The 16,046-nt window shown below is 42.6% G+C and overlaps 1 protein-coding gene across 5 annotated transcripts in view; it reads right to left on the reverse strand.

The window, feature by feature from the left end:
* The window catches only part of STARD13 (StAR related lipid transfer domain containing 13), a 295,778-nt gene that overhangs the window by 7,439 nt on the left and 272,293 nt on the right, over positions 1–16,046 (reverse strand). For all 5 annotated transcript variants that reach the window (XM_056327534.1, XM_056327536.1, XM_056327535.1 and 2 more), the window contains 7 exons: positions 13,436–14,814; positions 11,860–12,033; positions 9,662–9,821; positions 5,395–5,593; positions 2,087–2,294; positions 1,024–1,138; positions 28–249 (listed from right to left, as the gene is read on the reverse strand). In XM_056327534.1, coding sequence (XP_056183509.1) covers positions 28–249; positions 1,024–1,138; positions 2,087–2,294; positions 5,395–5,593; positions 9,662–9,821; positions 11,860–12,033; positions 13,436–14,814 — 2,457 coding nt within the window. The remainder of the gene's footprint in view (positions 1–27; positions 250–1,023; positions 1,139–2,086; positions 2,295–5,394; positions 5,594–9,661; positions 9,822–11,859; positions 12,034–13,435; positions 14,815–16,046) is intronic.

Here is a 16,046-nt window from a genome sequence, read left to right on the forward strand (position 1 = left end):
TGCTTCTTCCATGTCTCCCCAGATTACCTTTTTGTAGGCAAGTTCTGTGTTTTCTATACTGGAACACGTGACCCATCCTTTGAATTTCTCTTTTGCTTCTTTTTGGAGATTCTGCATGAGACTTTCCAGGTACATCTGATAGTTCCCTCCTTCCTCATCCACTTGTTTCCCAAGCTCGTCCAGGGTGGGAGAATGCACTTCTGCGTCAACATAGGAGTTTCGAGACTGGGTGACCATCTCATGCGGGACCTGTGCCACAGAAGGGAGGGAAAACACACAGGAAAAACCTCCTGCTGAAAACTTTTTCTTAAGGCAATATATTTCTAGGCTGCTTGATCATTCAGCATCCAATTGCAATGAGCCTATGATCTGTAAAACAGATACCTAGTCCTGTCTTTGCTTCTTATGCAAGATGGGAAATCGAAGTAGCGTAATGAAACAGTCTGTGGCTCAGAATAGCACTACTCATGCAGAACCATATTAGACTGATCAACTGTACGTCAATACTCCTCTAGCCCCCAGAAATGTTGCCTCGTGCATCTGGGGAAAGGAGATATGAGCATAATCTCTCTCCACCTGCAGTGGAAGTAGTTGCAGGAATGACACTATTTCCCTATGTGGTTTTAACTTTGTTGCATGACACAGAAATAAAGTGTATCAGCTCTTCTTTTTGAGATGAATAAATTTTAATTGAGGTGTTAAAAGCACTATAATAAAATGAAATGTTAAACCAGCAGATTTTGATTTTAATTAGACTAAAATTTCCTAATCCAGTAACCTGGGTTGAAGACTGCGACAGAATAATTACCCTGCATTTTTAATAGTTGCAACTTTGAACGCTAGAAGGGAATAGTGATAAAGAAATGAGATAAATAAACTTTAGATGGAGTAAGTTTACAAATAAGTGAGGCACCATCAATCTCTGAGCTAATACAAGACAGAAAATGTAAGCATAAACATAAATACTTCAAAGGTTGCTGCATTATGTGGCCATGAATAATGCTGTTTGAGTCTCTCACTCACCTCAAAAAGTTTGTTGCATTCCATTATCATGTGAGCAAGTCCCTGAGTAGCTGCCAAGTTTTCACTGAGGTCCTTCTGATCAGGCTTCCCTGTCGCATATTTTTTCTGTATTACCCTGTAATTGAATTCAGTGTCTCAGGTAAAAAGAGCTGAATCTTTTTAACATGAAAGCAAACAGCAGCAGGATGTTCAGAACACCAGAGAGAAAAGCCTATCCTTAGTTTTTATTTATCACAAAGTTTATTCAAACTGTTGAGCCTTTTTTAAAGGAAAAGTAGTTACCTAAAATATATTTGAGCCAAACGTAAAAGCAGAAAAGGTTATGCATGTCCTGCACTAGGTATTGTACATTTTGAAATGGATTTCTGACAGACATCATGTACAGTAGTTTATGTTGTTACTGCTTAAAGTGCTTGCTCAGTCACTGGTTATACATGTACATGACTAAGAATCTCAGTGTACTCTGAACCAGATGGGTTCAAAGTCAGGATGGACATCAAGCTGGGACCACTAACATTTAGCAGGGTCTATGCCCTGTTCAGTCTACATTCACCATGTTACATACCACCTTAATGTGGCCTGAAATAAACTTGGTTTCCCAAGTGGCAGAATGTAGCCTGAAAACAGAGAGTGAAAGACCACTCACTGAAAATCTATGTATTCAAATCCTTTAAAACATGGTCATATTAAAATCTTTAAAACAAAATCCTTTGACTTCAACAGAGCAAAATCAGGCCCTTTCCCTTCACAGAAGCCAACGTTACTTATGCAAAACTCAGTAGTGCCCCACTAAAATGTTGCACAGAAAGCAGGCACTGCGTATTCACAACAGCCAGACAGAAATGCCTGCTGGGCTTGCGAAATGTGAAAACACCTTCTGTGCATGTGCAAGTGTGCTTATAGCTCTGCAGCACCGGCTTTTCCCTCTCAGTAAAGCTTCGCCCTGTGTAACATGTGCTGGAAAACATGCTTTGGAAAATTTTACTTTGCATACCTTTAGAAACACTGAAGCATAACTTTGTACTAAGGACATGACTATTTATAGTGTTGAGAAGAAACTTACCGTGGCGAGCTTTCCTTTTTCACTATATTGAGATGGAACAGGGAAGGAGCCAGGCAGACAGCTATGTTCATAGGAGTCATCTGATTCTCCTCCACAGAGGTGACGTCGCTCAAGAAGCACAGCAGGGTCTGCAAAACCTCCCGGTTCTCGTCAGACATCAGCATGATGGCTGCCTGCACCGCCTGCAGCCGCTGCTCCTTGGGGACATCTGAGGAAAGGCAAGTGACGTTGAGGGGGGTCAGTTGTAAGGTCAGGTAAGGAGCCAGAAACAAGATAAGAGTTTCAGACATTCACACTCTGGGAATGACTTTCTGAAGAGGCAGATGACAGGGGGACGAAGGGGCAAAGACCAGCCGGTTGTTGGAAGGCCGTGGCATTTGCTCCTCCAAGCACAGCTCTCCTAGCCAGGGTATGACATCTCTCTGTTCATTTGAAAGGCTCTTCCCCAAGAAAGAGACTGAACTTCATTTAAAGTTTATGATGGGAGAACAGTACTCGGTAATCATATCTTCAAAGGGTATTTTTCAGGTTTCTTTTGTCCCCTGGGAAGACAGTTGAGAAGCGTTAGGGAAGCATCGGGAAAATACTTATACTTGTGTCCTAAACCGTAAAAGAGTTTAATGAAAGCGGTAATGGATATGCTTACATAGTGCCTCAGACAGATTAATTTCTAAAACTACCATAAAAGTTTTCTCATTTTGGATTTGGAGCCCTCCTCTGGGTATTACATATGCTCTATATCATGAATGGAAGAAGAACTAAAGCAGATTCACAGTAGAGGGAACAGCCAGCTTTTAAACTCTGCCTGCTAGCCTTGTATGAGCACTTTATTTTAAAAGCTTTAAGACACAAATGACAAACTGAACACAGCCCAATGCTTCTGACTTTCTAGAAGTGGCAAGGACAGGTCTTTCTGAGAAGTCAGAGGAGCCTTTGCTAAATCCACACAATGTGTCTTTTTTCCTCCCACAGCCTCCTGCTACTCCCTCACCTGTACTGCTGCACTGGTGAGTGTGATGGATAGAGAAGACCAGCCAGCCCTTCAAGTCATAAGTAAACATTAGGCAATTGAGTGTTTTAGGAAAATGGAGCAAGTTTCATAAATGCTATGCCATATACACTACTACAGTAATCATCTCATCCCCAGTGTTACAGAAATCAATCCATTCTGGATATATGAAGAAGGTCCTGGATATATGAAAAAGATCTTCAGTGAGACCCAGAAAATCAGAAATCCCTTGCCAATAGACTGAGAGGAAAAATCCTTTCTAACTTCACATTAATAATTTGTTAAACAGGATGAAGGGGAGAAAAACTCCCAGCTACAGATTTATTTAATTGCAGACATTATGAAAGACGATTGGTATCCCAGAAATTTTCAACATTTTTCTTTCTGTGAAAGGAGTTTTGACAGTACTATCTAAAACAGAAAAATATATTTGTTGTTGGACACACGGAAGAAAACCCACTGCTACTCATTCTTAATTCAAACATTGGTCTCCAGCATCTACAGAGCCCATCTTTTCCTGTTCCCACCTTGGTTCAAACAGACCCATCCTCAAGCCTTTCTGAAATCCTTTAAAGTAGGGGTGTGTTCAAGAAGAGCATTCCTAGCGCCTTATTTCCTCCCTCTAATCAGCAAAACAAAGAGTTCTTCAGACTTCTCATTGCACATAGGGCTACAAAGTCAGCCCGTGCCCCTTTTTACATGTTTGTTAGCTGATAGCAACGTTTCACCTTCCAGCCTTGTGGCTGTGGTGAATCCTAATGCCAGGCTCCCGACTCGGAAATGGGGAGTCCTTCTGGCTACAGCCCTAACATGCCAATGACATCGAGACCTGCCACGTCTCTCTTCCTTTGGCAAGGGGGTAGTTTACTTGCAGTCTCTCCTGTGCCAAGATAGGACATTCCCAGTTTTCATTGAGCAACAGTTTAAAGGTGTTTTGTTTCCAAGGAGACGTAGAACATGTCCTTCCAGTGGATAATCTTCTCCTTGCCCACTTCACTATGGGATTGATCATGATTGCCATTTTATTAGCACCAAGGGTTTCTGTTGTGTTTCTGAACAAGCTCATTGACGTGTGCACAGGCAGACAAGACCTGCAACTTGTAAAGCAGGAAAGAAGAGGGGGAAATGATGGTCCAGTGCTAGGCGCCAGCTGTTTCAGTTCACTTGTGTCTCAAGACATATGTATGACCAAATCCACCACATTTATTTCTAATGCTGTCTCTTACATGCAGGATCACAGCATTTCTCTGCCAGTTACAGACACTATGATGTTAAATACATTAGTGACTATGCGCCGCAGACAGATTTTTACAGTAAAGGGAGGCTACGGAAGTAACTTAGATTCTTTAGCACTGGGATTATACAGTGTTTAAAAATGGCCTTCTATTGTTTTGGCAGCTGAAACATCTGCAAGTGAAAAGATGAGACACACGTCTCTAGCGCTTCCAATTATTTGGCTTAGGCTGGCTGGGTATGCTTCTTCTGTATCTGCCAGAGCACTGGCTGACTGGCCTTCATAATGGACGTTGTCAGGACAAAACTCTAATTCCTCTGGCTTTTCAGTGTTTTCCTCATTGTTTATTTCTCCCTCAGTCTGGAGAGCAGATACACAGCCATTTCCTGATTTACAGAGATTTTCATAATTCTAATGCATTTGAGTCTCAAATTTTGCTGAAGACTGCTTATGCCGAAATGAAAAGAAAATCCTCTGGTTTTCCTCTTTCTCTGTGAGATCATTATATAAAAGCTGAGGATCTAAATTAAGGCAGCTTGTTTCTTGCATGTGCATTTTATTGACTATAATGAAAAAGCTATAATGTCTATGAAAAGACTGTAACCAAAAGTCACAGCACAGAAAGGGGCTGCACAGGCACATGTTCTCATGGTCAAGTACCACTTCTTCATACCCAGAAGACTCACTTGTATTGAGATGTCTGCATGAAATGGGCCCACAGTTTAAAGAAATCTGACAAAAATGTGTCAGCCTTCACACTTTTTATGTCCATGGCAGCCTGTCCTTCTGGCTTCTTTCCAATGTGAGGCTGATATTTTCAAAGCTTCTTAAGATTTGAACACTGTTTTCCCATTAAAATTGCTAGTATTTTGACACTGAAACCTTTAGGTGGTTCTAAAAATCTCTTAGTGAAAGATTTTGAGGGCAGAGAGGTTCTTTTACACATCTCAAAGGCCAGCAGAAAGAAACCCACCCAGACAACATACCAAAATTATTTAAAATATATTATTATAAAATACATGGTATCTTTTAATGGTTTATAATGATAAAAATATTGCAACTTACATTGGTAGATGTGTAGAAAAGTCTCTCCCAGCTTACTTGTGAGCAGAGGTTCCGGCAAATCCCTGAAAAATTGCTTTACCATGTCTGCCACATCATATGCTGACTGGTCTTCATAGCTGACATTTTCTGGGGAGCTCTCATTCATCTGACGTAGGGCCTGGATTCGGGACTTCACTCCAGATTTTCGAAACAGACCCACCTAAAAAAGCACCATGTTGAATTGGGTAAAAAGAAAATGTTACTAAAAAAACCAAAATAATAATAAAAAATATAATCTATTACAGGGGACTTTCATCACGACCAAAGCTTGGAGCTTGGGTTGCTTATTTTATTCTAGGCAGGAACAAGGAAAATGTGCAAATGCAATGGTCATGACTTGCCCGCATATCCTGTAGGCAAGTGCATGCTCTCACAGCAGGATTGTGAGAGTTAATAATGCTGCTACTCCATATCCCATCCTACAGGGAGAATTCAGAATGCATGTGGTTTCCCTGCTGCCTGAAGAGTTTAAGCAAGATGCTCAGCTGATATAAATCAGTGTGGCTTGCTTGGCTTGGGTGACTGTCTGTTGATTTACTCCAGCTGAGAGTCTGGTTCCTCATGTTTATTTGGGTATATATTTTGAAGACTAACAAGAAAATATTATGCTCAGCTAAGTGATAAATGCTGTGGCAAAAGATTAGTACATCCTGGTAGAGCTTTAAAATTGAGAGCAAATCTATTTTTTCCCCTTCCGGCTCTCCGCTTCCAACAGTTCCCCCAAATCCCACTGAAAACCCCAGTTTGAAAGCAGGGGCCACAGAAGGATTACTTGTGCAGTGTCACTAAGACACTGTTTTTATCCTGTTTGCTTTCTATTCTAAAGGAAGCGGTAATTCTTCAAATGATGCCTTCATGGCAGCGCTGCCCTTTCACGTCCTTCTCGTCAGTGGAATTCCCCTGGGGCGAATTCCTGAGCCTCAGCCACGTTATTTATTCCCAAGTGAGTTTACAGCATTTCATTTGGGAAGTGTTAGCACTGTTTTCCTTTAGTTTTGCAGGGGAAAAGGTGAAATATTGAGAAAGACCTATGAAAAAGGCATATTTCAGGTTTCGAATTACAGACTTCTGTTCCTCCATGCCTACTGTCTTGCTGGTGGTCAGCTCAGCTTTCTGTGTGGCATAGTCCACCAACAAAAATGTGTAAAGGCAAGGAAACAGTGCCTTCTGGCCGCCTTCCCCTTACTTCTGTCAGCACAGAGTTCACGCAGGACCCTTCTCTCCCTTGAACACCTCCCATGCTAAACTATACAGTATTTAGGACTTTTGTTAACTTGCACATTAATGACGCTAATTACATAAATCACACACTGTGCAGCTCTGTTGGAGAATGTATTTATTTCTATGAACTGCTACACCAGATTGGCTGTGAGGCAGCTCTTCTGCTGCATCTTCTTATTGATGAATTTAGCATAACTTGTGAACTGGATTTATGGGTAGGAAGCAGAGAACTGGAGTGTGCCCTGTGTACATGCTGGTGAACTGTATTTCTGTTCACAAGTGAAGCTCTGCTCTTTGTTTCTAAGAGAATACAAGAAAGAGCATCCAGCTCTTTTCATCTGGTTTTCCCTTTCCCTTTCTCTTCTTTTCATATCCCTTTTCCTCTTAGAAATGTGTGCTGAAGATGCAGAAGGATACATGCTAATTCTATCAAAAAAATACAGTTGTGGCATGTGGTAGATAAATGTGAGAGCAGAGGCTCAGTTCTCTGCTTTTGATGGAAAGCGTCCTTGCTGGTATAAAGAATCTTTAAAAACTTCCAGCTAAGTCTGATTTGAGACGTCAGACATCAGATCTCACCTGTGCAGTCCCCCGCTGCACATCATTCTGCCACTCTTGATCTCTGTTTCTGTTTAATGGTATTTATCCAGACTCCTATTTCCCTTCTTCTTGGAAAAAATCATAATTAATCAAAAGAGGACAGTTCTTCACTTGATAGAACAAGATGTTTTAGTCTCTGTTCTGTAATATTACAGACTCATTCTGTAAATAAAATGGGACTATAAATCCAGTGATTTATCAGAGGTTAGTCTGGCCCAGTCTCTTTATTATCCTCATGCTGTGGATCCTCTGCCCTGCAAGCAGCCACATGATGCATGACAGAAATAAAGATACAGTTGAAAAAGGCAAAGCAGTTTCTGTTTCACAACCTGAAACTGAATAATATATCCTACAAATAATGGTGAGGCTCCTCATACCATCTCAGAGATTTCAGTGCCAGGAGTCAGACCTTACAATGATTTAGGGCAACCTCAGCTTTACCAAGCGCATGCAGTAGAAGCTCTGATGCCTGTTCAGGACTCCAGACTGCCTTCTGCTGTGCACAGAAGAGACACATAAGCAAGATGCTGGAGGAGACTGTAAGCTGCTCAGACCTCTGGCGAGGCATTAGCAGACTATGAATTAAATGGGAACAAAGGAAGTGACAGTAAAGCAGAGAGGCTGAATTGCCTGGAGGGTTTTGGCCTGGAAAGGGTTTGGGTGGGAAAATATTTTAAACGGCCCCAATCTGTACTTCTCCTTCATTTTATAGTCAATATTTTCCCAATTCCATTCTGAGTGGAAATTCAAGCTGGGTTGAGGTGGGCCTCCACATAGCTCTGATGTTTCCTGGGAAGTAAACCCTCCCTCTTAGAGCAGATACTTGTCTGAGACTGCCCATGGACATGCCTTTTGAACTGCCTCAAACCTCTCAAGAGCTTTTTCTTTATCTTTGGTTTTACCCTCCGTTACTTTCTCCCTCATTTATCCCCCCCTCCACCTTTTCTCTTTCTTCCTATTGCTCTGCTTAGCTGACAAGCCCAACCCTATCCCCACATCTGCTGTTCCTCATACTTGGTCAAGTGTCTTCTCCTCCAATCCCATCAGAGGTTCCAGGTTTGCTGCATTATTTTTCTTCCTACTCTGGGTTTCCCAGCCAATACACAAACCCAGATTACCAGTGATAACCAGGGCATGTTAGCTGTTGAATGTATTTCTTCTAGTTGTCTCTATGCATCTTCCCTTTCCATCCCCCATTAATACATTTCCAACAGGCTATTAATTCCACCCTTCAGCTCCCACACTACATATGACAGGCACAACTTGTACCCTCACTTTCAACACCCTGGGGTTAGACGTCAAGGTCTGACCACTACAGGATCTCTTCACAGAGAGGAATGATAGGAGGGACCTGTGCATCCCCACCGACTGTAAAGGGATACGGTTGTGATTCACAGCAAGGCATTTAATTTTTGGACTTCCACTTTGGGGAAGATGACTGTCACCCAATAAAACAACCTGAACAGCAACCTGAACAGTGATCAGAAAATGGAAGGATTCAGAACCGATCACTTCCACTCTTTTCGTGTGCTTAGGACTAGGAAAGCAGCAAAGCCTGAGGAGTAACATGCTAGTTGCTCCTTTTGAACTTACAACTATCTAAAAGCAGTTACAGAGGAGTTCATACGACATGAGGTCAGTAATTGCAGAGGACTGAATGCAATCAGCTAGGGTGTCTCTCCCAGTCCTATGTTCATAAAGACACATATCCTCATCCTTAGGGGGAGAACAGTAAAAATATGCTTGGTATGTCCCTGCTCTGTAGCTAAAGGGAATAAAAAAAATCTGAAATACTTTGAGCATGAGGGTCTCCCAGCTGGCTTCTTGCAGCTAAGAACACTATAAAAGGAAAGGTACCATAATGGCTTTGGCATTGAACCCCTGCTGACCTAACTCTATCTGGATATATCTGACTTTGTCAACAAAATACTTTGAATATTGTGCTGAGTTTGCTCTCTGTTCTCTGACTTTTCTTTCTTTGCTAAGTAAATAAAACCTTTTGTACCATATCTTGTGAAATGGTGAATGCAGTTAACCCTCAGTGGCAACAGGCAAGCATAAGCAGTGCAGATACAGGTACAAGCTGGGAGTCCTAATCTCTTCCCAGGCCTGATTCAATAGATATCAAGATCTCGTGTATGTCTTTGAGGTAGGCTATGGTATACAAATGAGCAGGACTGTTTTTTGTAGCTACAAGAATTCAACAGATTAGCTGGATACAAATCTCAAAATGGCAAACTATTGGGATTGGCACCAAATATCAAATCACCAGAGGAGATCTGGCCCAACACGAGATACAACAGTCTTCACATAATTCTGGTATTAAGTACAAAAAGGTTCACCATTGCTTACTTAGGGTGGCTTTTCAGAAAAAAGATCAACGGAGTCCCTGAAGTAAAGTCCATACCTGATCTAGACAGTTGCTCCGTAAGTAGCGTAGCGCTTGTTGTATGCTCTGGGGAAGAGGCTGTCCTGTTCTCTGGACATGGACGATCAGGGGCACACCAAAGACGTTCTTGTCCTTATAGTCAGGGACTTTCATCCGCTTCATGAACTTTGGCACAGACCTGAAAATTAACATGAATATGCTGCATGAAAATATCAGAGTATTTACACAGTCTCTCTGAGTAACACTTCTGGCAGAAATGGGTAACTGGGGCCTTTTTTATCAAGATGGTAAAAAAACATTCCACACACAATACACTGACACTTTACAGTCTATATAATTGATGGATATCTTAACAACTTTTACAAGTAGATGGCCTCTGGCTCTAAAATATAGCATAACTATTTGTTCTGACAAAAACCTTTTACTATACAGTTGTCATCCAGCTGAAGCCAACATGGTTTAAAGGATGCATTAGGGACTCAAAGGAATGGCCCAGCAAAGCATAGTGGACAGGGTATCTGAGAGAAAAGGAGGTTCACTCCTCTAACACACTGAACAATTTTTATACTACCAGTTACATGATTTAGTGTCTCTATTAACTAAGAATTTACAGTAATAAATGATGGTGGAAAATCCCTGCATGGCAGATTCATCCCTGGTGTTATATGATTTATTTTAGTTGAGTAACCAAAGAGAAGCTGGTGAGCTTGCTTTCTTCCAAAAATGATGGTGAAAATGAGAACAAACTGGATTCTCTTTGTGAGAGTCATGACTGCAGTGGAATTAAAAAAAAAAAAAAAACAAACAAAGAGGATGAATATGACCTGAATGTGACAAAGACTTTTCTCATCTGTGTGGGAAGGAGACAAAACTTGGATTAAATGACCTACTGAAGGAGTACAGCATATAACTTTAGAGCTATTTAGCGTTCCACTTCTATAAATCCTTAGAGACTGATTATACAAACTGAAATACCTGTTCAGGAGGGAAAACCTCTGTACAAACAGCAGGATCCAGAATTTGTTGTATTCTAGTCTGCTTATTTGGACTTGGTTAAGGTGAGATTCATTTCAGCATGGACGTTATCAGCTAGCCACAGGGAGCTGCACCAAAGGAGAACAGTGACCTGAGGGTTCATCTTTCTTAGTGAATTCTAGCTCTCCAGCAGAGATTTGAAAGGAGTTAGCAGTCCAGACTGCCTCTATACCCACCATGCAGTGAGGCACCTCTGGAGGGTGACCCAAACCCTCAGCCTTGGATAGAATTAGCTGTTCTTCGGAGTTGCCCGTCTTTTTCCACTGACCACAACAGCCGACCAACTTGCTCAGATTAGACTTGGAACTTTTTGGTGTGGCTGATGTCAGTGAGGTAAATCTCAGATGTATCTGTTTTTCCATTTCTAAAAGAAAACTTGTCTTATCTGGCTCACAGCTGAATTTAGTGGGATTCTGGTGAAGCGCTTTGAACATGGAAATCACAATGTAAATGTCACGTCGTATTATTTTTGGACTCAGTGCCTCTGAAGGTTTCTGTTACCCTTTTGATTATTTCTTGGATACTTACAATCTCTTATCTGTGCCCACTTCCATTCTGGTATACCTCAGTCTGTGTGGCCCAACAGGGTTCGTACACTATTAAACATGCAGGTTTCTGTAGCAGGTTGCTACTGAAGGAGCCACACTGCCAGCATTCATGTCCACCTGCCCTTCTGCCCTGGGTGACCACGTAGCTGTTACCCTCTCACACGGGTCCAGGCCTAGGCTAAAGCTTGCATCTTTTGATCTGTACAGAAAAGCCCTGTAACTGTTCTAACACCTCTTCTAAAGCACAAACAATATCAAATACATGAAGTATCAGCAGCAGCTGTTTCTTTTCCAATCACAAAATGAGTTCTGGGGAAGACTTACTGTAAACATTTCCTACTTTTAATCACTCTGTCCTACTCCTGTTTATTTTTCTGGAACTGGAGCATTGTGAGAGAGGCTGAGGTTGTCTGTTAGAGCACAGGAATGAAGTCAGATGTCCAGGATCTATTTCTGACTTTGCCACTGAGTCACTGAGGCAGCAGTGGATTAAAAGGGACAGTTTCAGATTCTACAGCTGAAGTCAGTTGTTCCTCCTGATTGCATTTACTGAATTTACTATCAAAATAACAGCATTAGGAGAAACTGTCCTCTTCTTAAAATATCTCTTTTCCAGTTATTGATGGCACTCACCAGGTCCAGCCATGTTTGTTTGACATGGAGTACTTTTCCATGATGGCAGTAAGACGAAGCAGCGAGAATTTTTGCAGTAGATTCAGTTGGGCTGCTGACTGATTGCTGATGTGAAGTGATGCAATGGAGTGGCTCAGGTGATGAGAGATTTGGAAACTATGCCATCGTAATCGCCTTTAGCAAAAGAAACAATAGAAAAATCAGACAACCGCTTTAACTGGGCAGAAAAAGATACTGTGAGATAGGGCTGGGCAATATACAAAACATACGTAAACATACACACACACATTACTGCTCATAGTGTGTCAAATAAAAGAAAATGTAGCTTGGAGGCAAATAAAACAATTTGCTCAATCTCTTTAGTTTGGGAGATGTTTTGATTTTTTAACATTAGATTCACAAGCGAGTGTGGGTCCTGTCCATGTACTTGGGGAAGCAGCGCTGCCTGCTGCGCCCTTTAGCCCACACACTTCCAACAGGATGTGAGAGATCCAGACTCAAATGTTCTCTCCCTGACTCAGAACTGGGATTTGACGCCTGGTCCCTCATCTCCCAGGGGACTGGCCTGACCACCAAGGTATTTGGAGATGAGGTTCTCCAAATATCTCTATTATTAAACACTGAAGGACTTTTTCAAGAAGGGACTGAACCCTGCGTCTCCTTGGCAAGAGCCGTAACCACCAAGCTATTGACCCACTTGCATCTTCTCTTTACTCCAATGCACTTTCTCTATATACTGGATGCATTGGAAAAAAAACATCATTTCAGTTTCTTGTTTTGCTAAACAAGAGGCTCGAATCCTAAAAGCTTTGGCAATGCTCTTTCGCTCAGTAGTTTCCTTGAGTTCACTTGCTTGTGATGGTGGTGAGCAAGCGTGGGCAGCAGTAAACCATGGCACGGCAGAATCCTCTGTGAGGACGTGACAAGACTGGTGGCAGATCAGAAAACAGCAGGTATTTTCTCACTGCTTTTGCACAATCAAAGCCACCATACACACAGCAGTATGGATCCACAAAGGCCTTTACCCAGGATCATGCTCCCTTGGCTCAACATGAACTCATCCCTCTGAATTAAAATAGGTCTGCAAACTATTAACAAAACCCACTTTTCACTTTTATTAAGAAGCTAATTGTATACCATGATTTCATCCCATCATGTAAGGGACTGAGGCAGGGTAAGGCACAAGGGGATACATTTTTAAAGCAGACCAGTGCATAAAAACAGTGCACAAGGCCATTGATACATAAATACTGGGGTGCGTAACTTCAAAGACAAATTGAAAATACATCTCACAACATATACAGGGTCCTACTATGTAATCAGTCAATCAAGAAAGAAAAAAATGCCTGAGTTTGCTCTTTTAAACCAATTCTCAATTGATTCCACATAAGAATTTCCATAGCAGGGCATCCTTTCTCCCGAAGTCCCACCCTTCTCTGGGAAATCCCCATGCCCGTACAGGATAAGTACAACTGTAATGATACCCTGCACCTTCTGACTCCCAGGCCGAGAGCTTCTGCTTCATTATGGATGTGTGTGCAATCTGTGGACTGGTGTACAAAATTTTGCTACCTACCTGCTTGGCCTTGTGAGCGATGCTCCCACTCCAGAGTCTCTCCTGTCCCTAACACCAGTGGCTTCAGATTCGTTCAGGGATGTTCCATCTCTGTCCATGTCACTTGGTGTGGTCCGGCCATCAGAGACAGAGTTTCCTTCAAAATCAAGAGTGATCTGTGTAGGTGACTGGAAAGGCAATGATGGAGATTCCCTGGCTGACACATCGTCAACTGGCAGACCGGGCAACACATTCTTTGACCAGCCATCTACCACCTCCTGGAGGCCATTGACATGTTGCAAAATGTCATCTAAATGAGGAAAAAGGACATCTTTCTCTAAGTCCAGGAGGTCCCCAGTACTAGCATACAAGTGTGAACCTGGCACATTGTCATAAATACTAATTCTGCTCTCTTTAGGACAGCAAGCCATCAATCCAGACTCTTTTGGAGTAGAGCAGTTCTGCTTTCCCAACGAGATGCTGCCTGTCCTCCAGTTTACACTGTTACTGTTGTCTGTAGGTGAGAGGCTTTCAATAGAAAGTGCCTTCGGGAAGGTCCCCGGTTTGTGATCCTTGGGAATATGCACAACCAAGTTCTCTTGGGAATGAAATTCATTTTTGCGGTTTTGGTCCACGACTTGCCGTAAGGCTGTTCCTGCCAAAACATCTAGGTCCTCCAGGTACATCCCACCTCTCTTGTTTGCTTCATGACATTTGCGTTCCTTCAAACACGGTGTGCTCACCCCACTGCTGCTGTTTTCAGACTGACTGCTGTCACTGCTGGATTTGGCAGAAAAGGAAAGTCCTCTTTTGACTGAATCTTGTCCTAAGTTTTGGAGATTGCCATTGACTATCTCTACACAGTGCATATCTTTCAAGGATTTCGGCTCATACTGGAGAACAGGTCCACTTATCTCTAAAGGACCTGTTCTTCCCGAGCCTTTTAGTTTTCCATGCACACCTTTTGCTTTTAGTGTCTCCATGCGTTTCAGAAAGGTTTTTGCTTTGGTTCGTGTTGGTTTCTCATTCTTCAGGTTGTCCTTGAGGGGCAGGGCGGTGTTTATCGCAGTGGAGTCTTGCAGCAGTGTGCTTTCTACATCATGTTGGCCAGAGCAGTCGCAGGTCTCCCGGGCAGCGCTACTGGTGCCGGATTGACTCCTGTTGTCACTTCCCCCACTGCTCTCACTGTGAATAGATGAGACCTCAGGTTCACTCAGATCTGTAAGGACACTCTCGCTGCTTGTTGTATTTTTCATTTTAATGTCCCCAGCAGATCCATGTCTGTCCGATCGGTGAAGCAAAGCATCAATGTCGTCCACCCGAGACCATCGTCTGCTTGTTCTTTGGAAAGTCCATTTATTACTAATAGCACAGAGGTCTTCTTCATCTGAATCTTCACTCTGCAAAACAGCAAGTGGCACATGTTAAAAGCGGGTGCTTTTACTCATTATTTGAATTAATGTGGTTGTGCTGCTCTTCCATGTGAACAACAGGTGGTAAAATCTCCCTGAACCTAGTTTATGAAAGATTGGTCATCAGTCCTTTCATAACAGCCTCTACAACTTAATTGTAAAGACCGCAGCGAACATCTTAACAAGTCAGAAATAAAAGCCTGATCTCTGTTAGTGAGCTCATGAGTCCCATCAGTGCCTCAGCTACTGTGGGGCAGATTGCCTGTGCACTCAGCTGTGTAGGACTGATGCCCATGGTGACTATTTAGAAAAAAAAAGGGGGGGGCGGGATTTGAAAGGTTCAAGTAGAGGGATCCTAACTTGCAAAGATGGTGTTGAAATACACATGATAAACACTGGGAAGTAGGTGGATACTACAGCAATGTGAACCATTTAAGAAACCAAGACATCAAATACCCAGCACTGCACTTAGTTTTGCAGTGAGAACTAAGCAAACATGTGTAAACTTCACAGACCACATATATCTAACAAGATTTATGTTTCAGGAACATAACTACAGGTGAATAGCCACAGTGCTTAAAATAGCAATAAAAAAATAGTATCTGGAGGTCTCTTAGGTTGGGTCTGAGTGTAGGCAACAGCAGGCAGTGGAGGCAGCTGTGGAGGTGTGGGGAGGAAAAGCAGCCAGGCTCAGTCCTGGATGGGGCCGCATCTGCAGTTGAGGTGAGCTTTCCTACAGTGGCAACCACTCTCTTCATTGCCTTTGCCATCAAGGGCACCCCAAAGTTGGTGACCTGCAGCTTGTCCCACCATCTCTGGCTTGCCCCAACCTCTCCCGAGGCAGCAGCAGCCCCACAGCCTTTCCTACCCTTATCCCTCAGCCTGGGGGGGCACACAGAGTTGTGCTTACGTTTAGGCAGCTCCAGGAGCTACTCTGCAATGCAGACAACATGTGCCTTGAAAAAAAAAATGGACAAAAAAAGCTCCCCCTATGACATTTTTCTCATCTGTTTGCTCAAACAAAAAAGATATATCTTCAGCATGAAGCGCGCAGTCAGTGTCGGACTCACTGTTCTCTGGGGATGCGACGCCCACAGCTGCTAATGAGTATCCTTCCCGTGACTTTGAGCTGGGTTTATACTGCATTATTCTTGTACATTTGTTTTAAAGCAGAACAAACTAACTTCACCTACATGACATCCAAACAGCTCTTCACATTC

The sequence above is a fragment of the Falco biarmicus genome, chromosome 2 (genome assembly GCF_023638135.1).
Source record: "Falco biarmicus isolate bFalBia1 chromosome 2, bFalBia1.pri, whole genome shotgun sequence".
NCBI lineage: Eukaryota > Metazoa > Chordata > Aves > Falconiformes > Falconidae > Falco > Falco biarmicus.